The 27,620-nt window shown below is 42.1% G+C and overlaps 1 protein-coding gene across 10 annotated transcripts in view; it reads right to left on the reverse strand.

Moving 5' to 3' along the window:
• Window positions 1–5,611: 5,611 nt before the first annotated feature.
• Window positions 5,612–27,620, reverse strand: part of HPS5 (HPS5 biogenesis of lysosomal organelles complex 2 subunit 2) — a 47,082-nt gene continuing 25,073 nt past the window's right edge. For all 10 annotated transcript variants that reach the window (XM_055094220.2, XM_055094219.2, XM_063608119.1 and 7 more), the window contains 12 exons: window positions 26,952–27,138; window positions 26,153–26,276; window positions 25,167–25,316; window positions 23,039–23,116; window positions 21,575–22,152; window positions 17,997–18,117; window positions 17,641–17,796; window positions 16,697–16,816; window positions 15,394–15,507; window positions 13,846–13,952; window positions 11,995–12,265; window positions 5,612–9,985 (listed from right to left, as the gene is read on the reverse strand). In XM_055094220.2, coding sequence (XP_054950195.1) covers window positions 9,925–9,985; window positions 11,995–12,265; window positions 13,846–13,952; window positions 15,394–15,507; window positions 16,697–16,816; window positions 17,641–17,796; window positions 17,997–18,117; window positions 21,575–22,152; window positions 23,039–23,116; window positions 25,167–25,316; window positions 26,153–26,276; window positions 26,952–27,138 — 2,067 coding nt within the window. In that variant the 3' untranslated portion in view covers window positions 5,612–9,924. The remainder of the gene's footprint in view (window positions 9,986–11,994; window positions 12,266–13,845; window positions 13,953–15,393; window positions 15,508–16,696; window positions 16,817–17,640; window positions 17,797–17,996; window positions 18,118–21,574; window positions 22,153–23,038; window positions 23,117–25,166; window positions 25,317–26,152; window positions 26,277–26,951; window positions 27,139–27,620) is intronic.

Genomic DNA, 27,620 nt, shown 5'->3' on the forward strand with positions numbered 1-27,620 from the left:
TTTGTGGAAACTGTGTGTTATACTTTGTGGTATAGACTGCCTGTTTAGTATGAAGGGGCGATCCATGCACATCTAGGTGAACGTGGAGCCTGGGTGGGTGGGAGACAACTCCTGGGCACACAGGGCATCCTGGGCATCCCTGAGGCAAGGACATGATGAGTTCAGGGGCCACCCCCACAGGATCCCAGGGGCTTCAGCAGATCCCACCCCTTACCCCATGTGAGCAGCTGCCCAGTGAGTTTGTAGGAACCCCAGCCACATTCCCAGTGAGTTCAACTGCACCCCGGCACGTTTTGCCAGCACCTCAATGGAGAGCTCCTTGCTTGCAGCTTTGGCTTGTGGCACCCAGCAAAAGCTTCCTGCCACCCAGTGGCTACAGCCACACACTCTCCAGAAAGATTTAATCTCAGCCTTGTGAGGAGCCCTTTCCCAAATTTCTTTCTTTCTGTGTTTTTTATCCCTTAGTAGCTAATCTCATGTCAGCCATTAATAACTCTCTATGTTAAACCCTTCCTTTTGTATCTGCGGCTACATTGATCAATTGTCTCACACCGCTCACCCACCCCCTCTCCCTGGTCATGCAGAGGCCTCACCAGTCATTTTATTGCTATTCCCAGGCCTCTGTGTGCCCAGATCTCTTCACTGCCCTGTCAGTTGTGTCCTGTCCCCTTCTCGACCTCCTGGCCTTGTCCTCAATGATGTTTCTATGAGGCTTTGGAAAGCCTCATCCCAAGAGTCCTGGCAACTGATACATTAGTCTCACCAACACTAGCCCCTACTCCTGATCTCATTTTAAAATTTTATTTTCTTATTTTATTATTATTATTTTTAGGGACATCACCCTGCTTCTGACTGACCCAATTTTTAAAGTTTCTCTTTATTCTCCTTAAAGAATGGCTCTCCCATTTGTTTCCCTCATCTTTCTTTTCACTGACTTAGAATTCAGGTCCAGACAAAAATTCCACTTCCTTGAAGAGCCTTCCCAGTAGCCATGAACCACACTCTGGGGCAGAGTTTGTGGCTCCCAAGCACTTTGTTCACACCTGCTCGTTCATCTTTACCCCCTCCTCTCAGAATCGGTTTTGTATGTCAGTTCCCCTGCTGGACTGGAAGCCCCTGTAACATAACTAGCATTTGAACAGTTCATAAAAACACTTTCATTTCTATTGTCCTGTGTAACTGTTCACAAGATACATTAGTCTCACTCATTGTCGTTTGACAATGTTTATTGTTCTAAAGAGAAAGCGAGATATGTAGGTAGACACAACACAATAAGAGCCTCAATACAGGCACACACTGGTGGCAGTCCAAACTCTGCTGGAATATGGAAGGCCAGTGAATAGTAACTAGAATCGCTGCCATCTTTTAAATTGCAATTGCAAGACTGTGTCCTATACTTTACATGCTTTATCAGATTGACACTGCAGAGAAGGCTTTGATGTTCTCAGTTGGATAAACAGGTTTAGAGGTATGTGCTCAGGCCTTCTCCAAGGTCACACATGTAACAGGTGCAGAGCCAAGACTGCAGGCTGGTTTGTCTGACTCCAGAACCTGCGATACACTGAACAAGGCCAAGAGATTCAGCAGTGGAGTCCTCCTCTCTTCTTCAGGAAGATAGGGAACATGGTAACAGCAGTGAATTCCATAAGCATGGGACCCCATTATACTTCATTTTTTGTAAAATTAGTTCCTTGATCAGAAGCAACGCCTTTGGGTCTCTCGCTATTGAGTTAAGTGTGGATGTGCCACTCTCCAGTACCCCAGAATGTAGTTGGAGGCTTGCCTAGAGATTAGAGGTTGAGGATCCTTCAGTAGTTCCTATACCAAGCCATAAGTTGTGCTGCATCTGCAGGTAGGGTCAGGGAGCTCCGCTGAACAGATGTGGAGGACATCAGAGTGGGAGGAAAAGGAAGCAAGTCGTGTGGGGAGAGAAGACCCAGCCTGCAATGATGACTGGTTAACTACTGTTTCTTACCTAATACACCCTCAACTTAGATAACAGACTAAGTCTAGGTGATAAAGCCTCAAAGAATAGCAGGCTCTCCCCACTGCACCCGCTTCCCACCTCCGCCACCTTTCCACAATTCTTAGCATGGGTTCTCCTGAAAAGAAAGCAGAAACAAAGTCTTGTGTGTAGGTATTTTATTTGGGGAATGAACACGGGGAGCAGGAGTGAGACAGTGGAGTAAAACAGGGAGGAGCAAGGCCAATACAGGGACACATTATACAGCTGGCCATACATAAGAGCCACATAACTGATGCCACTGGGACCTTCAGAGGAACATCATAAAAAGTGTCTCAGTGCTCTCCATCAGCAGTCCAAAATGAAAGGCACCTAGCAACTGGCTTCCATCTCCCTTTGGTCAAAGGTGGCCCCACCATTGTTAACTTTTCTGCATTTGTTGGCTATGCACACAAGAGTGTCCGGTGGGTTTACCTGGAGTAGGAAGTAGAAGGTCCACGGAGCAGACCCAAAGCAAGGTGCTGCCAGGTTGTACCTGTGTGAAATGAATTAAAGCCTATGGTGGAACTCATCACTGTAGCAGTGGCTGGAGAAAGGGGAGTGGGCCAGTAGGTCTGAAGTAGTTGACAGGCTGCAACTGATACACAGTGCAAAGCTTTGCTTTTTGAAAGTAAGGTCTGGACACAGCAAGTTCACTTGGGAACAAAGGAATGGACTGGATCTTAGACTAAGAATAAAAGAGACAAGAAGAAACTATACTGGGTAGCCAAGATGGGGAAAGAGGCAGCGCGACTGGGAGAGACAGAGAAATGTAAACCACCATGGACTAATGAAACCTGCCATAACCCTTGTGATCCCACACAGATGCCACTCCCAGGGGGAACATGATTTGGAGCACAGTGCTCCACAAGACACTGAAGGAATTTAGGGATGCTATGGGGCTTTAATAGGTTTAGGGACATGGTGACATTCCTAGCAACAAGATTGTAACACACTACATAATCTTTTGCTTGAAATAACTTGTTTTTGTTTTCTTACAATATAGGTACTTTGTTAGAGGTTGCGGTAAAATGAGGGTAATATGATGGCCTTTATGGTTAGGGGATACAAGGAATATATGAATCTTATGCCCAATCAAACCCACAAGGTCCCCAGTGGAGATAAGTTCTGAGGACAATGACCAGCACTCTATTGTTGGTTGGGGTTTGGCCCCAGACTTCAAAGCAGAACTCTGGTAAGTTGGGCTGCACTGCATGGTCTGGGCTAGAAGTCTAAGAGGACTTCTTTCAAAATCAGTCTCCAACCCCTCAGATCAGAAAGGCCATTCCAGTCAGCCCCCACCAGCACTGGAGGGAGCGAACCAGGGAGCATGAGCTTGTGTTTGACCCACTCAGAGCCAAGTTCCTATTGCACACCTCATAGGCTTTTTCCAAATTAGAAAAGGACAGAAGGACCTGTGAGACCTGCTCTCCTTCACTTCCTTTAGTAGGGTAAGGCTAACTTGCTTCAACAAAGATACTCCAAAATACAGAATGTTAAGGAATATACAAATTTATGTCTCACCTAACAGTTTGTGATGAGTATTTCAGCTGCCAGGGACTTCAGCTCCGTACTGTCTTTCAGGTTCCTTCCAAGTTGTTGGCTCTACCATACTTCAGACTGACCCTTGCTGCTCAAAGTGTGATCCAAGGACCAGAGGCATCAGCATCGCCTGGGATCTTGTCAGAAATGCAAAATCTCAGGCTCTACCCTAGATCTACTGTGGCAGTCAGGAGTTCCTACCTAATCTGTAGGAACTACAGCAAAAAATAAAAATAAAAAATAAGTAGGGACTTGTTGAGAAGCCAAAACAGGGGGAAAAAATGTGGGAACCCTTGTCCATCAATTATTAAGAATTTCAAAACAGTGAAAGCAGAACATTAAACCAAGTGGGGGGCCCTCATAAGCTCAGGGTTCTGACAATTATACAGCCCTCACATCCATGTGAGGTGGACAGAATCCTAAGGAAATTTCAGCAGGTGGGCAATGGGTGAAAAGCCACGCCAGAGTTGAACAGGAACATATGCAAAAAGAGCAAAGTGCAGAACGTATGCAAGGAACGGAGGACCCAGGACAAGGGACAAACTTGGGCTCTGAAACAGAAAAAGTTTGAAAATAGATCACAGAAGGCCTTAAATGCCAAGCCCAAGGGCTTGGGCTGTACTCTGAAAACAGAGGGGAGGCGTTGAAAGTTTCTGACTGGGAAGTGGCATGACTGTGCCCCAAGAAGACAAAGATCCTGGCAGTGCATCTGCAATTAACTTCCCATGAAAGAAAGATAAACAATCTTTCTCACGGACTGTGGTGCATCTATACACGAGGATGACTCTGACTAAATCTCAGAACAGTGTGGGGGTCAATGGCAAGTTGAGGGAGGTTAAATTAGTCCATTGAGCCCGGGCACAGTGGCTCACGCCTGTAATCCCAGCACATCAGGAGGCCCAGGCAGGCAGATTAATTGAGGTCAGGAGTTGGAGACCAGCCTGGCCAACATAGTGAAACCCCACATTTACTAAAAATACAAAAATTAGCCAGGCGTGGTGGCGCACACCTGTAATCCCAGCTACTCGGTAGGCTGAGGCAGGAGAATCGCTTGAAACCAGGAGGTTGCAGTGAGCTGAGATCGTGTCATTGCACTCCAGCCTGGGTGACAGAGCGAGACTCCGTCTCAAAAATAAAAATAAATTAGTCCCTTGATCTATAGTTTTCAGGTTTGGGGCAGGGTCTCTACCAATTGTATTTTTTTTTTTTTTTTTGAGACAGACTCTCACTCTGTCACCCAGGCTGTAGTGCCGTGGTGCGATCTCAGCTTACTGCAACCTCTGCCTCCCGGGTTCAAGCGATTCTCATGTCTCAGCCTCCTGAGTAGCTGGGATTACCGGTGTGTGCCACCATGCCCAGCTAATTTTTTTTTTTTAAACAGTCTCGCTGTGTGGCCCAGGCTGGAGAGCAGTGGTGCAATCTCAGCTCACTGCAACCTCCACCTCCCGGGTTCAAGCGATTCTCCTGCCTCAGCCTCCCAAGTAGCGGGACTACAGGAACCCACCACCATGCCCGGCTAAATTTTTATTGTATTTTAGTAGAGACAGGGTTTCACTATGTTGGCCAGGCTGGTCTTGAACTCCTGACCTCAGGTGATCCGCCCACCTTGGCCTCCCAAAGTGCTGGGATTACAAGTGTGAGCCACCATGCCTGGCCAGCAATTGTATTTTTAACAAGCTCCTGCGGTGATTCTGATATGGAGCCAGGTTTGTGAATCACCTGACTGGGTAATAGTGTGTCCGGAATTGGTGGGTTCTTGGTCTCACTGACTTCAAGAATAAAGCCACAGACCCTCTCGGTGAGTGTTTAAGTGTTACAGTTCTTAAAGGTGGGGTGTCCGGAATGTTACTTCTGGTGTTCGGAGTTTTTTTTTCTGGTGGGTTCGTGGTCTCCCTGGCTCAGGAGTGAAGCTATGGACCTTCGTGGTGAGTGTTACAGCTCTTAAGGTGGAGCGTCTGGAGTTGTTTGTCCCTCCCGGTGGGTTCGTGGTCTCACTGGCTTCAGGAGTGAACTGGAGACCTTCGCAGTGAGTGTTACAGTTCATAAAGGCAGTGTGGACCCAAAAAGTGAGCAGCAGCAAGATTTATTGCAAAGAGCAAAAGAACAAAGCTTCCACAGTGTGGAAGGGGACCTGAGCAGGTTGCCACCGCCAGCTCAGGCAGCCTGCTTTTATTCTCTTATCTGGCCCCACCCACATCCTGCTGATTGGTCCATTTTACAGAGAGCTGATTGGTCCGTTTTGACAGGGTGCTGATTGGTGTGTTTACAATCCCTGAGCTAGACACAAAAGTTCTCCACATCCCCACTAGATTAGCTAGATACAGAATGCTGATTGGTGTATTTACAGTCCCTTAGCTAGACATAAAGGTTCTCCAAGTCCCCACCAGAGTAGCTAGATACGGTGTCGATTGGTGCATTCACAAACCCTGAGCTAGACACAGGGTGCTGATTGGTGTGTTTACAAACCTTGAGCTAGATACAGAGTGCCGATTGGTGTATTTACAATCCCTTAGCTAGACATAAAGGTTCTCCAAGTCCCCACCAGACGCAGGAGCCCAGCTGGCTTCACCCAGTGGATCCCGCACCGGGGCCACAGGTGGAGCTGCCTGCTAGTCCCCTGCCATGTGCCCGCACTCCTCAGCCCTTGGGTGGTCAATGGGACTGGGCACCCTGGAGCAGGGGGCGGTGCTCGTCAGGGAGGCTTGGGCCGCACAGGAGCCCACGGAGTCGGGGGGAGGCTCAGGCATGGCAGGCTGCAGGTCCCGAGCCCTGCCCCACAGGAAGGCAGCTAAGGCCTGGCGAGAAATTGAGCACAGCAACTGCTGGCCCAGGTGCTAAGCCCCTCACTGCCCAGGGCCGGCGGGGCCAGCAGGCGGCTCCGAGTGCGGGGCCCGCTGAGCCCACGCCCACCCAGAACTCACGCTGGCCCGCAAGCACCGCCCACAGCCCCGGTTCCCACCTGCGCCTCTCCCTCCACACCTCCCTGCAAGCTGAGGGAGCCGGCTCCAGCCTTGGCCAGCCCAGAAAGGGGCTCCCACAGTGCAGCAGCGGGCTGAGGGGCTCAAGTGCCGCCAGAGTGGGGGCCGGGGCCGAGGCCGAGGAGGCACGGAGAGTGAGCGAGGGCTGCGAGGGTCGCCAGCACGCTGTCACCTCTTAATAGATCTAAGATTGTTTACATTTATTGTGCTGAGATGAACTGGTGGCAGTGATGGGATGTCAGTGGTTAGAGGTGAAGAGAGGAAGGTCACTTAAGTCTGCTGTAATGGGCCAGGCGCAGTGGCTCACGCCTGTAATCCAAGCACTTTAGGAGGCCAAGGCAGGCGGATTACCTGAAGTTGGGAGTTCCAGACCAGCCTGACCAACATGAAGAAACCCCGTCTCTACTAAAAATAATAATAAATAAATAAAAACAACAACAAAATTAGCTGGGTGTGGTTGCACATGCCTGTAATCCCAGCTACTCAGGAGGCTGAAGCAGGAGAATCGCTTGGACCTGGGAAGCGGAGGTTGCTGTGAGCCGAGATGACGCCACTGCACTCCAGCCTGGGCAACAAGAGCGAAACTCCGTCTCAAAAAAAAAAAAAAAAAAAAAGACTGTGGCAATAGTCTAGGCAAGAAATAATGAGAACGTGAGCTGGTGGCAAGAGACAATGGGAAAAAAGTGACTAATGGAAAACACCAGCAAGGTAGAATTGAAAGCAAGGTAGAAATGTACCTAGTCATTAGAAGTGAGGGTAGAGGAGGAGGAAGAGGCAAGGATGACTACTAGAAGGTTTTGAGCCTTGACCAGGGCAATCACAAATTTAACACATGCAAGGAAATTATTCATTTCAATTTTCGTCTTCCCACTGTCTCTGGCTCATGTAAATCCAATGTCTATGGGTCTGATAACTACCAGGTCCAACAACGACATCCCAAACCTTTCTAACAATAGCTAACATTATTACCTATATGTTACGTCACAGGCACTGTGCCCTACATTTCCGTCTCCTTTAATTCTCACTAAAAAGGAGCTCTAACACCTCACTCTTTCTTTGTGCTATGATCTCATCTAATCCTCAAAATACCCTGAATCAGAGCTACTATCATCCCCATTTTACAGATGAGAACACTAAAACTTAGAAAAACAAAGGAACTTCCCAAAGTCATGAAGCAAAAGAGAGAGTAGATATTCAAACCAAGGCAGTCAGCCTCAGAACACAAGCTCTCAGCCACTCTGATGCCCTGTAAAACAGCCGGTCAGATCTGTAAACAAAAGCGAAAGGGAGGCAACCATGAATCACCATCTGCCTAGAACTTTCAGGGAAGCGAAAGAAAGATACAAGTTCTATTTAAAAACTAATACCCAAATAGACTGCAAGTTTAAATGTTTAACTGAAGGAGATTTTTTTTTCATCTAATGTCATGAAGGTGATTTTTGTTTGCCTTGGAAAATAAATTCAAGTGACAAGATTTGTTTTTGTTTGTTACATTAGAAATTTCTCTCCATACCCTTTATCAAATGAGAATTGCTGTGCCTTGAGAAGGTCTGTGAAGAAATGATTGCACAATTGTGCCAGTTCATGCTGTCTGCTTGTCACGTCACGGGACTTCCTCTGGGCCTTCTAGTAGTCACTGTGCTGACAGTGGACGGGGGCTCTCACCCTTATCTCAGTATAGATGCACATTTCAACACAATCCAATACGGCCAAAAGGCAAATTATGCTAGTGGGAAGGTTTTCCATACTTCCCGGAATTCTAAGAATTCTCCTTTCCCTGACAATCTCTCTTTTTTTTTGAGACAGAGTCTCACTCTGTCGCCCAGCCTGGAGTACAGTGGCACGATCTCGGCTCACTGCAAGCTCCGGCTCCTGGGTTCACGCCATTCTCCTGCCTCAGCCTCCCGAGTAGCTGGGACTACAGGCGCCCGCCACCATGCCCGGCTAATTTTTTGTATTTTTAGTAGAGACGGGGTTTCACCGTGTTAGCCAAGATGGTCTCAATCTCCTGACCTCGTGATCCACCCGCCTTGGCCTCCCAAAGTGCTGGGATTACAAGCGTGAGCCACCGCGCCCAGCCCGACAATCTCTTTAACCCATATGGTTGCATCATATCTAGGAGTAATGTGTAAGTTTAACAGTGATTTGTGTCCATATTCTCTGGTTATGTTATAAATGAAAAAAAGAGTTGAATTGTTCAGTGCATCCAACACTTTACTTACTCCACACCTTTCTGCAAAATGCTCATAATAAACCTCCTGTCTACATTGTGTTCCAATGAAAACTTTAGTCATATTTTACATTTATTATTAATATAACATGCTATGTAAATGTACAGGAGCCTGACAAATGACAATCTACTTACATAATTTAAATAACACAAGTGCTTGCTGCAGTCTTTATTAGTACACAGCTTTGTTATGGCTTCTTAGAAATAATTTTAAAAAGTGCATGATTCTTGTGGGCTACTCTGTTTAGGAAAGATTACAGATAGCACATTTCTAAGAATGAATTAGTCAGCTGTATATGGGTTCAGATTAGAAAATATTAAATAAATACAGGGAAAAATATTTTTAATTAGCTTAATTTATATATGAAGATATTTTATTTAATTTGTTTTTGAGACAGGGTCTCTCTCTGTCACCCAGACTGGTGTGCAATGGCACAAACACATCTCATTGCGGCCTGGGCCTCCTGGCCTCAGGTACTATGCCTAGCTAATTTTTTTTATTTTTTGTAGAGATGCATTCTCACTATATTGCCCAGGCTGGTCTTGAACTCCTGGCCTCAAGTGATCCTCCCGTCTTTACCTTCCAAAGGGTTGGGATTACAGGCCTGAGCCACTGCACCCAGTCCCATTTTACTTAAATATCAAATTCAAATCTTCAGTGTTCTACTTATTTTGGGTGTTAATTCCATTATACGCCGTCTTATTTCAGTAATTTCCATATTGTGCCAGACAAGATATAAAAATAATTCAACTCCAGTCAATAATACTATCTGTCTTCATGTGACCAGGATGAAAAGCTTCTGCTCCCAACATGGAAGCCACAGTAAGAAAAGAATCTGTCTAATCCACTAGCAACAAGCAGTTAATACTGTAGTTCGGAATAATACTAGGACATTAACATTCTAATTCCAGCAAACAAAGACTGACTCTTTTCAAAATTCAACTTTGGTTAGGAAATGCTGAGTACAACTTTGGTTAAGAAACACTGAGGTCATGGATAAAGAGTCACAGATGCCGATGCCAAGGGTACAGACACTGACAAAAGTAGCCCCAATAAGATGGCAGGATTTGGGGGTGGTGTCTTTCCTTCAATAACAAATGCGTTCAGAAGGTTCAGGAGCATGATTTAGTTTTTCTCAAAATGTCATGACATCCTGCTGAATCTTCTCCCACTAGGCCTGCTGGGACCAGAGAAACCGATCGCATTTTTCAAGCATGCTTTGTATCAAGGCCCTGAAATCCCAAAGAAAAGAAACAAGCAAATTTAGTTGTCATTGTTCATTCTTCACAGAAAACTTAAAAACTACAGAGTTTCAGAGGATTCAAAAAGTTGACTGATTCTGTGCATCAAAAGACTCAATGCACAGAGTGAAAAGGCAAGCTACAGAATGGAAGAAAATATTTGCAAATCATGTATCTGATAAGGGGTTAATATCCAGAATATCGGAGAACTCTTACAGCAACAACAACGAAAACACCCAACCTGATTCAACATGGGCAAAGGACTTGAATAGCTATTTCTCCAAAGACAATTATATAAATGGTCAATAAGCATATGAAAAAATGCTCAACATCTCTAATCACTAGAAAAATGCAAATCAAAACCACAATGAGATATATAGTACCTGACACCCACTGGGATAGCTACTGTTTAACAAAAAACAACAACAGAAAATGACAAGTGTGGGGCTAGCACATGGAGAAATTGGAACTCTTGTGCACTGCTGGCAGGAAAGTAAAATGGTGCAGTCTCTACAGAACAGTATGGTGGTTCCTCAAAAAATTAAAAATAGAATTACCATATGATTCCAGAATTCCACTTTCAGGTATATACCCGAAAGAACTGAAAGCAGTGTCTGGAAGACATATTTGTATACTCATATTCATAGCAGCGTTATTCACAATAGCCAGAAAGTGGAAGCAATTCAAGTGTCTGTCAACAGATGAATGGATAAACAAAAGGTGGCATATATATACAACAGAATATTATTCAGCCTTAAGTAGAAAAGAAATCCCGACACATGCTGCAACATGGATAAACCTTTAGGATGCTATGCTCAGTGAAAACAGGCTGGTCACAAAACGACAAATCTATTAATTCCACTGAGATGAGGTATGTAGAATAGTAAAATTAATAAAAACAGAAAGTAGAACTGTGGTTGCCAGGGGCTAGGTAGAGGAAGTAAGTTGCTGTTTAATGGGTGTGGAGTTTCAGTTTTGCAAAATGAAAAAGTTCTAGAGACTGGATGCAAAACAATATGAATAACTTAATACCACTGAGCTGAATATTTTTAAATTGTTAAGATGATAAATTTTATGTGTATTATACCACACACACACAAAAAATTACTGAGACATTAGGTATCTGGTACCAGTAATTTTTTTTTTTTTCAGAGTTTTGCTCTTGTTGCCCAGGGTGGAGTGCAATGGTGTGATCTTGGCTCACTGCAATCTCCGCCTGCTGAGTTCAAGCGATTCTCCTGCCTCAGCTTCCCGAGTAGCTGGGAATTACAAGTGTCTGCCACCATGTCCAGTTAATTTTTTTGTATTTTTTTTTTTTTTTTTTAGTAGAGACAGGGTTTCACCATATTGGTTAGGCTGGTCTCGAACTCCTGACCTCAGGTTATCCACCTGCCTCAGCCTCCCCAAGTACTGGGATTACAGGCATAAGCCACCGTACCCAGCCAGGTACCAGTAATTTTTTTGTTTTTGAGATGGAGTCTCGCTCTGTCACCAGGCTAGAGTACAGTGTCATGTTCTTGGCTCACTGCAACCTCCACCTTCCGAGTTCAAGCGATTCTCCTGCCTCAGCCTCCCAAGTAGCTGGGACTACAGGCACGTGCCACCACACCCAGCTAATTTTTGTACTTTTTTTTTTAGTAGAGATGGGGTTTCACCATGTTGGCCAGGATGGTCTCAATCTCTTGACCTCATGATCCGCCCACCTCGGCCTCACAAAGTGCTAGGATTACAGGCGTGAACCACCACCACCAGCCTGGTACCAGTAATATTTTTAAAGAATCAAGGACACATCAGATTATTCAGGTTAATCTGAACAGCATCTTGGTCATGGCTGTGAATGAAATATTACTTTAGCCTCTTCCCTCAATTACCAGATCAGTCTCAGTCTCCTCATGTTAGTGATGGGTCGGGACTAAATGATCTCCACATCTACATCTGAAAGTCTGTGGCCTTCTACCTTCTCCAAGCACTATGCAGAGGGTAGGACAAACTGATATTACCTCTGCCTTTTCTCAGCAATCCTCAGGATATCACAGGTTCTGGTAAACTTCTCTGACAACTCAAGGGCCAGACCACATTCCTGTAGCAGTGACCAAGCCCGATCTGGGCCCATGGCCTTAGCTAACAGAAGTGCCACATTCTCCACATTGATGGGGGAAGGCCCATCACTGAGGCTCCCATTTAGTGACTCCTGGGGGGCTGGCCTCGTGCTCTTGCTCTGTATGAGATGAAGGAGAAGCTTCCATTCCTCCACGGTCTCTGGGATCCAACCTAAACACACACAGGGAAGTGTCAGTTTGACCACTCTTAGCACACTGACTGGATACAGGAGATGGTCAAAACTGTGAAAATGTTTAATGCCAAAACGTAAAAATATTCAAGAACACAATCTCATCACCCTAACACAAGTTGTTTTCTGAAAATTTGTTGTATAAATTGTTCATGAGAAAGAGAAGCCACAAAATTAACTTTAATTTTTTTTCTTTTTTTTTTTTAAAGAGAGACAGGGTCTCACTACCATGTTGCCCAGGCTGGTCTTGAACTCCTGAGCTCAAGCAAGCCTCCCACCGCAGCCTCCCAAAGTGCTGGGATTACAGGCATGAGCTACCACACCTGGGCAGCTTCAGAATTCTTTCAACCACTCAGTAATTACCCAGGGCATATCCTAGGCTAAGCACTGGATATGTAATGATGAACAGAAGAGACACAATCCCTGTACTCTTGTGGAGCCTACAGTCTAGTATAGGAGACAAAACTTAAACACGTAAGTATATACTTATAAAGTATGCTAAGCACTATGAAAAAAAAGAACAAGGAAGCATCAGAGAGAATGGCTGATTCTGCCTGGAAGATCTGAGAAGGGCTCTATGAGGAAGTGACATTGAAGCAGAAAGCTAAAAGATGAGACAAGCTTAGAGGACATATGCATGGGGCCCACATAATGTGAAAACTTGGAGTAGGAGCCATCAGAAATAAGGGGCCTGCATTTCTGATAAAGGAAACATGGAAGACATTGTGACACAGGAAAGAACTTGACGAATTCAAGGAATTTTTCTTTTCCTTTTTGTTTTGAGACCAAGTCTTGCTCTGTTGCCCAAGCTGGAGTGCAGTGGTGCGATCTCAGCTCACTGCAACCTCCACCTCCCAGGTTCAAGCAATTCTCCTGCCTCAGCCTCTCAAGTAGCTGGGATTACAAGCATGAGCCACCATGCCCAGTTAATTTTTGTATTTTTAGTAGAGATGGGGGTTTCACCATGTTGGCCAGGCTGGTCTCAAACTCCCGACCTCAGTTGATCTGCCCACCTCGGCCTCTGAAAGTGCTGGAATTACAAGCGTGAGCCGCCGCGCCTGGCCAGAATCATCTTTAATTAATGGGAAATTAAAAAAAAACAACAAAAAAAAGAGCCTAAGCACAAATTTTGGAGGAAGTCCTTGGTCTGAACCCCAGCTCCAGCATTTACAATTAGTAGCTGTGTGACTTTGGGCCAATTAACTGTCCCTTCTGTACCTCAGTTATCTGGAAAGTGGAAATAATAGTAACTATCCCCAGAGTTTGTTATCTCATTTAAAACAACATATGGAAAGCACATAGTATAGTGCCTAACACATAGTAGGCACTCATGAAATAGAAAAGTTGCCTATAGTTTATTCTTAATTGTGATTTCATAACATATCAAGGGCTATAGGTAAAAAAACAAAAACAAAAACAAAAACTCCACAAATGTGACAACTAAGTGGAATCACATATTAAATATATGATCATTGAAAGGTTCACCAAATTTTTTTGTTGAGAGGTCTGGAGTAACTTCTAAAAATTGACAACCAAGAGTAACCAGTTAGGATTGACATACCATTGTCCCCTTCCATCAGGCTCATATCATTCAGATACACAATATTGGTGAAGGCCTCTCTTCTTCTCTCCAGCTCCAAACAGAGAATTAGATATCCAGGCCAGAAACTTTAAAGAGACCGAAGTTGAAGAAAGGAATAAAAGGCCATGAATTTATCTGGAGCTGTGCTGCCCAAAACAGTAGACACAGTCACATGTGGCTATTTCAATTTAAATTAATTAAAAGCAAATAACATCTGAAAGTCAGTTTTTCAGTTAATATATTCACATTTCAAGTAGTCAATGGCTACATGTGGCTAGTGGCCACCACTGGACAGTTCAGTAGAATATCTCCACTATCACAGAAAGTTCTATTAGATGACCCTGATCTAGGGAAAAAAAAAACAAAACACCTAGCAACAAATGCTGACATTTGAGGCCAAGCTCCAATTATAAGGCATTTAAGCTTTATTCAATTTATAAACTTTAAAATTCAACACAAACCTAGCATATTTCTTCTCCAAATATGTAAACCTTGGAAGTCTTCCTTGACTCTTCCCCCTCCTTCATTTGCTATATCCAGTATCAGCATGTCCCACCGCATTTTCCTTTGAAATGCCCACTGGATGTGCTCCTTTTGCTGCCCTACTAATCACCAATCCACTCATATCTGAATTACTCCAACAGCTTCCTAGCTGGCCTTCTGTCTCCAGCCTTCTCATGTATGACATCAGAAATGATCTCTAGAAAGCTCCACTTTCATTACACAATTTTTGCACCAAGTAGTTCAGTCTAAAAGGGTCTCTACTGATAACTAAATTATTCTACCAGCTTTCAAGGTCCTGCATGATCTTGTCACCCACCACCTGGCCAGACTCAGCCCTCATTACAATGAACAAATATGTATCAAGTGCCTGGCACTATACAAATTAGATATAGACATTATGAGGGAAAAGAAAGACACAAGTTGCTATCTCCAAAAGATTATAATCCAGTTGGAGCCATAAGCCAGTATCACCAGGCAATAAATAACTGACTGAAGTGTGACATGGATAATAAGCAATGCCAGTTTTCCACGCCCTTGCTCTGTTTCTCTCACCTAACTCACCCTCTCCTGGCTCCTTTATAAATACAAATCCTACCCAGGTTTTAGGTTTTACCTCCCAAATCTCACCTCCTCCTTGAGTCCTTCACCAGCGATGCTATTGAGCCCATTTTGATCTCTCTCTTACTGTATTAATTATAAAAGTCTATCAATTATAATTGGTATCACATAATCTGGTGCTTAATTAAATACTATCTACATGCCTGAGAACTGGGGCTGGCAACTAAGCAGAGAGAGTGGAGGGGAATTAGCTAAGGCTATTTAAAAAAAAGAAAAAAGAAAAAAGCACGAAATTTAAATGGAAAAAAGACGTTTAATTTACTATCACTTAAAACAAAAAGGTACTTTTAAATAGCAAAGAGAATCCCCAAATATTAATGCGTATTAATTCAGACCCTTAACTATAAGGTTGTTAACTGAAACGTTTCTAACCTTAACTTCAGTTTCTAAAAAATTCTCACTTACCCACAAGACCTGCAGATGTCTGTCATTTTCTCCTTGGTTATAAAATCTGCAGGAAGTTTAATTAGATGAAGGATCAGCTGACTGTAACCCCAGGAAAGCAAGTGTGAATGAGGCCTATGAAATGAAAAGGAATCAGTAAATTAGATAGGAAATAAACTCTAGAAAATGCTTATTTATCACCTAATAGGTAAGAATAGAGTTTAACTGCATTCTATTACTACATTTTAAAAACATTGCTATTTGGCTTTTGAAAAATTAAAAATAGCTATTTTCCCTATAACCTGTTTATTTTTAAAGATTAGATACTTTAGGTAATCAAAAGCAAAAGAAATAAATTCTTTTTTCTTCAAAGATTAGATACTTTAGGTAATCAAAAGCAAAAGAAATAAATTCTTTTTTCTTCCTTTAATTCTATCATTCCATCACTCACAGATAACCACTGCATATCCTTCCAGACTTTTTGCTAGGAATATAAGACAGGCATTTGGGGGTCTTTTAAGAAGCTTCTCCTGGGAGGAAACGCAAGCAATAGTTCTGACACAAGTACCAGTGTGTACTTTAATTTTATTTTATTTTTAAAGTCCTAAATCAGGTTATGTCTAAAAATTCCTTGACACATTTTTAGGAAGAAAACACATACATACCTATCTCCCTAACCCCCACACCCAGTTTTATCCTCTCACAGGCTTAATCACCAAGGTCTCTTAATGTGGGCCCATGAAAAACCTGCAGGGGGTCAGCTGTGCAAAGTTTTGCATGACTGCATTTTTCTAAAAGGAATCATCAGATTCTTATAGGGTGACCCCAAAAAATTTCAGAACCACTAAGAAATATACTTAATCTCATTACTACCATGACTTGGGTCTGTCTCTTCCATAGCTATTTCTAAAGTGAGCCCAGAATGCCATATGTGAATAAACCAGTTCCATTCCAAAGGAACACTGGAGCTTAATCCTTAGAAATATGACTCCTAGCCAGGCACAGTGGCTCACGCCTATAATCCCAGCACTTTGTGAGGCCAAGGCAGGTAGATCGCTTGAGCCCAGGAGATCGAGACCAGCCTGGGCCATAAGGTGAAATCTCATCTGTACAAAAAATTAGCCAGGCAGAGTGGTGTGCTCCTGTCTTCCCAGCTACTCAGGAAGCTAAGGTTGGAGGGTTTAATCACCTGAGCCTAGGAGGTCAAGGCTGCAGGAAGCCATGATCTTAGCACCACATTCCAGCCTAGGTGACAGAGTGAGATCCTGTCTCAAAAAAAAAAAAAAGTAAAGAAAAAAACAAAGAAAGAGGACTTCTTCTGTACCTGGGATAACCTTCATCATCCATTGTGCTGGTGCTTGGTGGAGCATCAAGGGACACTGCCAAAAGCAGCCAATCCAACCTTAAAGACTCTGGTTGCAGAAGGGACTCAAGAAAAGATGACCTAAGAGAAAGTTGGGGAAAAAAGTCACCAATCTTCACGCTAAGAAAGGAAACATAAAATGTGGGGAGTGTGAAGAAAACCTGATTAAGAGATGAATATAGAAGAAGAAATAACTTGAAAACTCTTCTGCTACAAAATGTCTAGAAATGCTGGTGACCAAGCTCCAAGATAAGAAAGAAAATGTCAAAGGGCCAAAAAAGAAAAAAAAAAAGGGAGAGAAAGAGAGAGAGAAAGAAAGAGACAAATAAAAACCAGTGTGGCCAGAGTAGGAAGATCACTGAGGCCATAAGTTTGAGGCTGTAGTATGCTATGATCATACCCGTGAATAGCCACTGCATCCAGCCTGGGCAACATTGTGGCAAATGTGAACCAATCAAAAGAAGAAAGGAGGAAGCCGCTAGTCTAATAAGCCAGCGGCACAGGTCACAAGTGTTACAACCATGGGGAGACAGAAAATCAGACATCAGCCTAAAAAGAGAAGAGCTGGAACTGAGATCTATGTCAATAAAAAGGTGGCAGTGAATCTACTCACTGCAAAGACAAGAAGAAGCTTATCTTCTTAGTTCAGGCCCTGAATCAAGGGATTAATTTTGCACTGATCTGAGAATCCCTGAGAGGCAGTGAAGAAGTGTGGTACATGCACATTTGTGATGTGTGCTGTGACATGTGGCAGAATGTTACAAGGCCTCCCAAATCCTCCTCTTCCATAGTATGTGCCTCAACCCCTTGGTAATTAACAGTACACAATGTGACACCTGCTTATAAAAGAGAAACAATGCCCTGTCAAAAGAAAGGAGAGTCTGCAAATATGCTCTCCTTCTCACCGCTGATCTTCAGGCCTTGATTTCACCAGACTGTCTAAATAGGCCAAAAACTCAGCAGGGTGATGATGACAAAGTTGTATGATATCCGATGGCAAAATGGATGGATAGAACTTGATTAAGGATCGAAGAGCAGATTCCCCAAACTTTTCATACAACCTGCATTTAAAAACAACACACTTTAGTCTCTAATTTCAGTGAAATTATATAACTTGGTTACATTTAGGTTACTTATTACAAATGAAAATAAATATACTAACAGAAGCTGCCTCATATGCAAATGAGTAACATTAGAGACTAAAATACACAAAAAAATGCATGTGCTTCGGTTCATATAAACAATATATAGGACAACTTACCGGGTAGCATAAACAACCAACAACGGACTGTCAAAAGGAACCTCATCATCTAGTAACTTTAACCTTGTTGGTAGATCTCCTTTTTCCATCTCCATATACACAGGATTGGAACTTGCCATTTCTGAAATAGAAAGCATATCCTTTTCCAAACTTTATCTCTTAGGCGGAAATATTCAATTTATGAACATGTTCATTCAGCAATCATTAGTCACGTACCTACTGTGTGGACCTATTATGTGCAAGGCCCAATGTTAAGCATTGCAAGAGAAACAAATAAAAGAACAAGAGATGTAATCTCTACTTTTAAGAACCTTAAAATCTAATTGGGAGGCAAAGCATATTAGAAGTTGTAAATAAGACAAAGGAACATATAATTAATACATCAGTGACTATTACTCTTAAAATAATGAGTATCTAGGCCTATATATAGCAACTGTCCATATAAGCACACATCAAAAACCAATATACATAGCTATCATCAATGCCAAGTTGCTCAGTTTTTTCTAGAACTAGTATTCCTACTCCATCTTTTAGAATTAAATTCAATGAAATTAATTTTAAAATATTTGACCTTTTCTTAAAGTTATCAGTATAGCAAATACTCATTCTCTGAAGTACAAAAGATTTGACTTTTTGGAATAGCCAAAAGTCATTTAAAATCAAGTCTGGTGGAAGAAGTGAGTGATGATCTAAAACTATTTGTGGTTTAAAAAAAAAAAGTATGACTCTAAAGTAAAGTGGGTTTTTTCCAAGTAGTTTTCTTTTTTAGTTTTTTAGAAACAGGGTCTCATTCTGTTGCCCAGGCTGGAGTGCAGTGGTGATCACTGCAACCTTGAACTCCTGCGTGGGTGTGTGGGTGTGTGTGTGTGTGTGTGTGTGTGTGTGTGTGTGTGTAGCGACGGGGTCTTCCTACGTTGCCTAGCTGCAGTGCCTGTGTGCACACATGCGCACATGCGTGTATGGAGAGACAGGGTCTTGCTACGTTGCCTAGCTGCAATACCTGGGTGTGTGCATGTGTGTGTGTGTAGAGACAAGGTCTTGAAACGTTGTCTAGGCTGGTGTGTGTGTGTGTGTTTATGTGTATGTGTGTGTAGACAGGGTCTTGCTACATTGCATAGGCTGGTGTGTGTGTTTTTGTGTGTGTAGAGACAGGGTCTTGCTACGTTGCCTAGGCTGGGCAAGTATTTTTAACTGCCTCTGAAGACAAATCCCAAATAACAGTTCCAAAAGCTGTTTCCCATAATTATCACATCATTAGAAGGGTGAGGCCTACTCACCAGGTTCTAAGAGCCAACATTCAATTTCTGATACATGCTTTTTTTAAAAAGTCATTTTTTCCCCAGTCTCATTGTTTCCCATTTGACTGTGTCAGGCAATAAGTACTTTAAAGGAATTCAGAGGAGGAGGCCATTCAGAGGTTTGGAGAAGCCTGATGACTGCGCGGGAGCTAAACCAGACATATCCACCTAAATTGAAGTAAGCAGCCATATCACTCAAATTGCCCACCATGCTTCCTCTAGCCAGCACTGGTAGTAACAACTATCACTCTGGGTGATGGAGACTCTTTTCTGCTCTTCTGTGACTGGGTATGATCACATAATAGAGACAGATACAGTAAATTTACAATGAGTAATAATGTCACACATTTGAACTTACCTGAGGAGAAATAGCTTGTTTCTTATTTCACACAAAAGACAATCTACCTCAACTCAGAAAAAAAAAAAATTATTATGCTTTTAACTGCTATATTTGAATTAAAGCAGATCTGTAACTATAGATCCATGTTTCTAGAAAGCTAAAATATCTTTAAGTAAGATGACATTAAAATGTATCTCTATTCACTTTTGGTAATGAATGAAAAGTTTGCTTAAAGTCTAAAGTATTAGAAATATGGCATCTGTTATTCAAGTAGGATTTGGAATTAAGAAAATTCACTTCTTCAAAAACATGGGACTATGGCTGCAGAAAGGGCAATGCATATAGTTTTTAGGGTATGAGAGCTGGTTTCTATTATATGTCAGGATGACATATGTGACCTTCAGCCAAGGTAGATACTGCTGGCTATGCACCAAAGTCTCTGAGGCAGACATGTAAGCAAGCTCTTCACCTATATTCATTCTTTTCCTCCTGGACAGGTTACATTTCCCAGTTTCCTTTGCAGTTAGTTGTGGCTATATGACGGAATTCTCATCAATGGAAATGTATACAGAAGAGAGGTAAGCCACTACCAGGCCAGGCCTATAAGACAGCACTTTCTACATGCTTTCCCCAGACATAGCAACCCAAACACGACCACATCCCTTAAGGGAAGATGGAGCTGAAAATAATGGAAGGAACTTGGAATGCTAGAATGCTGAATTACCACCTGGGAGACAGCTACCCACTGACCTGGAATACCTGTCCTGGACTGTTACATGAGCAAGAAATACACTTCTATTTATGTATGAATTACTTCATTATCAGATATTTATTACAGCAGTTTAGCTACCTAAGATCTCTCTCTGCCTCAGACTGCTTATCTATAAAATGGAATAACATCATCTACTCCAAACATTATTGTAAGGATGAAATGAGACAATGCTGAAAAGTGTTTACCATAATATCTGCCACACAATAAGTACCCCATATAGTATTTCTGTGTTAGTAAGTTACATGAGAGATTTTCTTCTTTTAATACATCTGCATTTATAAACATTTTACTTTAACCTCAACTTCCCCAGCACTGCTCTACCATTTTCTGAATGTCATTATGAGAGAAATAAAACTAATTTCTAGGGCCAGCCATGGTGGCTCACACCTATAATCCCAGCATTTTGGGAGGCCAAGGTGGGAAGACTGCTTTGAGGTCAGGATTTCAAGACCAACCTGGGCAACACAGTAAGACCCCATCTCTATAAAAAAATGAAGAAATCAGAGGGTACAGTGGCACATGCCTGTAATCCCATGACTCAGAAAACTGAGGCAGGAGGATCGCTTGAACCCAAGGGATCAAGGCTACAGTGAGCCATGATCACACCACTGCATTCCAGCCTGGGCACAGAGTGAGACCCTGTCTCTAAAAATAAAAAATAGGGCCAGGCACAGTGGTTGATGCCTGTGATCCCAACACTTTGGGAGGCCAAGGCAGGTGGATCACTTGAGGTCAGGCGTTTGAGACCAGCTTGGCCGACATGGCAAAACCCTGTCTCTACTAAAATACAAAAATTAGCTGGGCGTGGTGATGCACGCCTGCAGTCCCAGCTACTTGGGAGGCTGAGGCAAGACAATCACTTGAACCCAGGAGGCAGAGGTTTCAGTGAGCCAAGATGGCGCCACTGCACTCAAACAGAGTGAAACTCTGCCTCAAAAAAAAATAAAATAAATAAAAATTTAAAAACTAATTTCTTATAATCTAGTTGTAAATTTAACCAATGTCTGAAAGAACTATTAAAAGTTAAAATGAATGGAAAACAGAATGAAGGGTTGACCAGAACAGATGTGATTTTCTACTTAAATCTTTTTTTTAAACCCCAAAATTCAAAGCTGCTAATGTTTTTTAATACGAATTTCTATCTTTGATAAGGCAATCTGAGTATTACCTTTCAATCCTTCAATAAAAGTATCCCAAACAGAAGGGCTATTACTGTAACTAAGCTTGATACTCTCCTTCGCTCTTTTCAAGTTCAGGAGAAAAAAGTACTTCTTCAGGAATTGGCAAGCCAGAATTTCAGGAGAGTACTGTTGCAAAGTGTGGTCCACATGTCCACTGGTGCTTTTGATCTTAGAATTCAATACATTCAACTCCAAACATAATGTTGTCAATTCAGCCAGGTCGTTCTGAAGACCACTTGCAATGGCGCATGGAGAACATATTTGAAACAGGTCATCCAAAGACTCCCTTGGACTCCTTACACATTCACATGCTGTTTTATCAACAGATTCTTCATTGCCTAAAGAGTCCCTTTTTTCTTTTTCATTATCTTCATCTAATATTCCCTTTTTTGATTCATTAACTAATAGTACATCCTGGTTCAATTTCATGGATGAGTTGTCAGTATCTGAAACGCCTGAAAAGTCCTTCATGGCAAATGTTTTTTCTAAATGTGAAAGCCACTCCTGTAAAACCATTCTCAGAGACTCGGATTCAAATAAAACCAGAGGGTCCTGTAGCTTGGTCCTATACAAAACAGACAAGTATGAAATTCATGTGTCATGTGTTTTTCTTAAAACAAATTAATTCATGCTAAATTAACCTAACCAATGTAACATACTCATGTGGAATAAACGTTACTTTTCAACTCTTTAAATAAAAACTATCTCAACAAGATGACAAAACAGAGAACATAAACTTTGTAGTGTTTTACTAATTCTTTTTTTTTTTTTTTTTTTTTTGAGATAGGGTCTTGTTTTGTCACCCAGGCTGGAGTGCAATGGCACAAACATAGCTCACTGCAGGCTCAAGTGCTCCTCCCGCCTCAGCCTCCTGAGTAGCTGGGAATACAGGTACATGCCACTACACCCACTACACCCAGCTACTTTTGGTATTTGGGGTTTCATCATGTTGCCCTGGATGGTCTCAAACTTCTAAGCTCAAGCGATCCGCCCACCTCAGCCTTTCAAAATGCTGGGATTACAGTCATGAGCCACCACGCCCAACCTAATTCTTCAATTTCAATTCCAAATGAGGCTACCTCTGCCCCAAACTGTCTCAGGACCACTACTGATGGACTCAGAAAGTCATTCCCATTCTGGGTTTGTGTGAAGGCTGCCAATCTTCTCAGTAGTTTTACACACAAAGCTAGGAATACTGGAAGTCAAATACCAAAAAATTAACATGAAAAAAATCTTATTGCTGCCAAGAATGAAAACTTCAGTGCCTGGGTTTTTCCTATTAGTCCTAGGAAGGCAACTTGGACTTAATAAAAGGAAAGACCATTTATAGCAACTTCTCTAATCAACTATATATTTCATATAAGGCCCATAAAAGACTTACAATATAATGATTCACTTCATTTACTAAACTGCCTTGAGAAGTCACTATAAAAGTTTCTCATTATACTCACATTGCTTCTGCTGTTGCTACTTTAAGCTCCTGGAACCTGTCTTCTTCTGGAGGTGGACTAGTTACCTCTTTTTCCTCCCTAAAAAAGTGTGAAAAATAACAATAACATTCACAAGAGTTAGAGGGGATCAGAGCTTTTTTTCTGAGACAGGGTCTCACTCTGTCGCCCAGGCTGCAGTGCAGTGACGTGATCTCGGTTCATTGCAACCTCCGCCTCCCGGGTTCAAGCAATTCTCCCTGCCTCAGCCCCAGAGCTTTCTTAGACAAATATTTCTTTTTTTTTTTTTTTTTTTTGAGACAGAGTCACGCTCTGTTGCCTAGGCTGGAGTGCAGTGGCATGATCTCTGCTCACTGCAAGCTCCACCTCCCAGGTTCACACCATTCTCCCGCCTCAGCCTCCCGAATAGCTGGGACTACAGGCACTCGGCACCATGCCTGGCTAATTTTGTTCTTGTATTTTTAGTAGAGATGGGGTTTCATCATGTTAGTCAGGATGGTCTCGATCTCCTGACCTCGTGATCCACCTGCCTCGGCCTCCTAAAGTGCGTGAGCCACCGCGCCTGGCCCTTAGACAAATATTTCTCATGCTTACTAACGGCAAGTATTATACTCATGTTACATAAGACAAATAGATGAATAGAAAAGGTGGTCCTTGGCCTCAAGGTGATAAGCTCCAGTAAGCTCTCATTAGAAAGAAAGGCATGCAAACAACTAAGTATAATTTAAAAAAAGAGTAAGTTGAATACCAAAGAGCAGCTCTTTAAAAGAGCATTGTGATATGAAAACAGAGAAGAAGAAATAATTTTTCTGAGTAGGGAAAGGGACATATTCCTAAGGAGGTATTATTTGTGTCACAAAAAATGGCGGGAGAATCCTCTGGATAGAAGACATAGCATGAAGAAAGGTAGTAAAGTGTCAGTGTACACACTTAGTTCTCCGATAGGAGTGAAATTTATAGCACTTAGAAGGATGTGGCTAGAAAGGTAGCTAAGGTCAGATAGAAGGCTGCATTAAATGCCATGTCAAAAAATCTGTACTTTTTTCTATAAACGTATGGATTCACTAAGTTATTCTGAGGATTACAAATCTTTTATTTCATCTGACTGTCCAGATGCACTGGTCCCATGGGTTTCTCCCTTAATTCCTGGGTAAGTGCTGAATTTGTTTGCCTTTAATACCCAGATTCCCTGAACTATAAGGCAGAAGCCAGAGAGACAAGATACTCCACACTATGCCCGATTAAGGGCTCTGCTACAACTCTACTACACAAGGACCAGGCCACCAGCATATTATGGGAAGGTACCTGACAGGACATCAATGCCAACTGCTTGATCAACGTTGCCTAAAGAATCCCTTGTTTTCTTTTTCATTATCTCAATCTAATATTCCCTTTATTAGAGAATAAAGTATTATACTCATGTTACATGAGACAATTAGATGAATATAAAAGGTGGTCCTTTTGCTATTGCTTGATGAGTCCTTGACTCATCAAATAATAGCACATTTTGGACCTTACAGGCCAGAGAGCATCAGTGACATTCCCAAAGTCACATACTAGTCATACGCAGAGCCAGGATGAGGTCTAGATCCTTGGTCATCCTACTCTTAATATAATACTCCTGTGAGATCCCAGAAGTTTGAAGAGATTATGGGGGAAGGAGGGGAGTTATGCAGGGGAAAGATGGAAGAAGTACTAAATTAAAACTCTGCTCAATAGATCTGCTTCGGGGTGATGTAATTTTTCAACACTTTGTGGAATTTCACAGTTTTTATAAGCTACACAAACAATCTTCAATGAATGCAGACATACATGTGCCTTCTTGAAAAGGACATAGTCTATGGCACAGGTGTCCAATTTTTGGCTTCCCCGGGCCACATGGGAAGAATTGTCTTGGGCCACACATAAAATACACTAACATTAACAATAGCTGATGAGCTATTAAAAAAAAAAATCACAAAAAAACTCATGTTTTCAGAAACTTGACAAATTTGTGTTGGGCCACGTTCAAAGCCATCCTGGAACACATGAGGCCCACGGGCCACAGGCTGCACAAGGTTGGTCTATGGCTTTCTTAAAACTGACAGCTGGATTCCCTAGAATGTATAGAGATTTATGTGTAAGGGCTTACTCAGTGTCTTCCTCCTTTGGGCAGGTATCTGAACTCACATCCTCTTCACATGATTGCTCATCACCCCTGAGCTCTGGTCTCACTTTCAGATCAGGGCTCGTGTGAAGGGTGCCAATCTTCTCAGTAGTTTTACGCACAAAGCTAGAAACACTAGAAGTCAAATAACAAAAAACTAACATGAATAAAAACTTATTACTGAGAAAACTCAGGTTTTCATTCTTCAGTTTTCTTGGTTTCTATTAGTCCTAGGGAGGCAACTTGGACTTAGTAAGGACTGTTTATAGCAACTTCTCTGTTCAAATAATAGTATTTCACGTATATAAACTTACAATATAATGATTCACATTATTTACTAAACTGCCCTAAGAAATCAGTGTTTCAGCGCTAAAGAAAAGGTCTTTAACTCCAGCTGTATCTGTAATATTTCTGTCAACTTAGGCAAAGCCATGTGATCATCAGCCCCATTCTGGTCACAGAATAAAGAATTGCTTCATGTAAGTCAGCTGTTAACTAGTCACAATATACCCTTCTTAAGCAAAATTTGTATCCAGTAAGACTCAGATAAGCAGTTAAGTAGCTGCACAAAGTCTTCTCTCTTAATCTCAAATGTCAACCCTGGTCCCATGGAGTAGCTAGAAAAGAATTCTGAAAAGACTCCAAGTCTGAGCCCAAACTGACCATTAGAAAGGATCAACTAAAGACTAATGTAATGATACGTGGAAACTATTCCCATCAGAGATTTTTAATTTTTGATCTCTTGAGGGTGGGGGCACCTACATCTGCAACAACTCAAATACCAGCTGCTAAAACAGAGGGAAGCTAGACTCTCCCCAAGGTAAATGAGAAGTTAATAGCTCCATATGACAAGTTATATGGAAAACAAGAGACTTCCTTTTTCTCATTTTCCATTCTCAGCACAAATTACCTAATGTGAGAACTGAAATAAGATCAGTAATGGAATTAAATGACAAGACTAATTGGTTTACCTTTCTTTGACAGCCTGAAGAGACACAAGAGGAGATGGAGAACGAAATGGTAATGGAATGCCGAAGGGGAGAAAAGTTTCATTCTTATCTGTCTCAAACATCACTGGAGCATGAGAAACATTGTCTAATGAATGGAATCAGGAAAAAAAGAAACAAAATCTAATCACGTGGGAGTTGTTTTAATCTTTAAAAAAATTCCGAAATGAATAAACCGAAAGAAATGAAGGATTCAATACCAAAATCACAACTGACCCAGAAACAAATGAGTGGAACACAGGTTTACAAAACGCACGGGATGGTCCACATAAAACACCGAGGCAGGTACCTTCATTTGCCTACTAACCCTGAGTCCCCATAAGTCAAAAAGGGAGTTTAGGATCTCTATTATTCTCTTCTCACTAGTTCAGCCACAGGAATACTCGCACATCGAAAAAGGAAGGCAATGACCCCCAAAAACTGCAGTAATTTTTCAATCCTGATGAAAAATAATTTGGTTAGTCAGAATAAAATCTTCCCACTCTTTTGGTTAATGACCTTTCTTTCATAACCTTTCCAGCATTTTGATGCATGATCAAAAACAGGCCCTAATGTTAGTCCAAACATGAGGGGAAAAAATACTAAACATAAACCAACTCTTCTAGTAGGGAGCAGATCTGTAGATCTGGATGGAAAGTTCTATCAACATGTTAAAAATTATTAACACTTCAGAGAAATTCTGTGCACAAGATAATCCTGGTAACAAGAGCTCGTGGAAAATAATGGCTTCACATCAGGAACCAACAACAGACACATTCATCACCTTCATTTCCGTGTGAGCCACAGCACTGATCTGGCAGGTCCTCTTCCTGCTGTGAGGTGAATTCTTTAAATCTCTCATCTTCTGAGAGGGTTTGGCTGTGAAGGGAGCAAGAGTCTTCATCTGACTGACTGCCTCTTCTACTACTAATGATACGATAAATACCAGAGTCCAAGATGCTGAAACTTTCCTAAAAATTAAAAGAATTCCAAAAAAAAAGGGTAAAAATTTCCTTTATAACGTTAATATAACTTCTGCAGAGAAATACCAACACTCAAATAGAAAGTTAATAACAACCATTATGGCTTATTAGAACAAACTGATGAGCAAGGCTTAGGTGCCTGGCAGCTGGGTCACTCCGTGTGCTAGTGGCATCAGCTGCCATATTTCTCTAGCTTGTCTTCATAAAGCTTGGTAGTGAGAATGGGGATTAAATGAGATAATCCAGAGCTGCATTCAGGCTCAAATTAGCATGAAGCACCTGAAATCACATATTAGAGCAACGTACCTTATGCTGGGAGCTATATGAGTATATCAGGGAACAAAAAATAATAAACAATGACAAAACAAAAAGTGGCTCCAAGACACACCTAAATGGAGGCTTCACAGAGCTGAGCCACTAGCTGAACAAAAGTTCACCCCTTCCCACCAAAAAACATAAATGGAAAGGAC

Source organism: Pan paniscus, chromosome 9 (genome assembly GCF_029289425.2).
Source record: "Pan paniscus chromosome 9, NHGRI_mPanPan1-v2.0_pri, whole genome shotgun sequence".
NCBI lineage: Eukaryota > Metazoa > Chordata > Mammalia > Primates > Hominidae > Pan > Pan paniscus.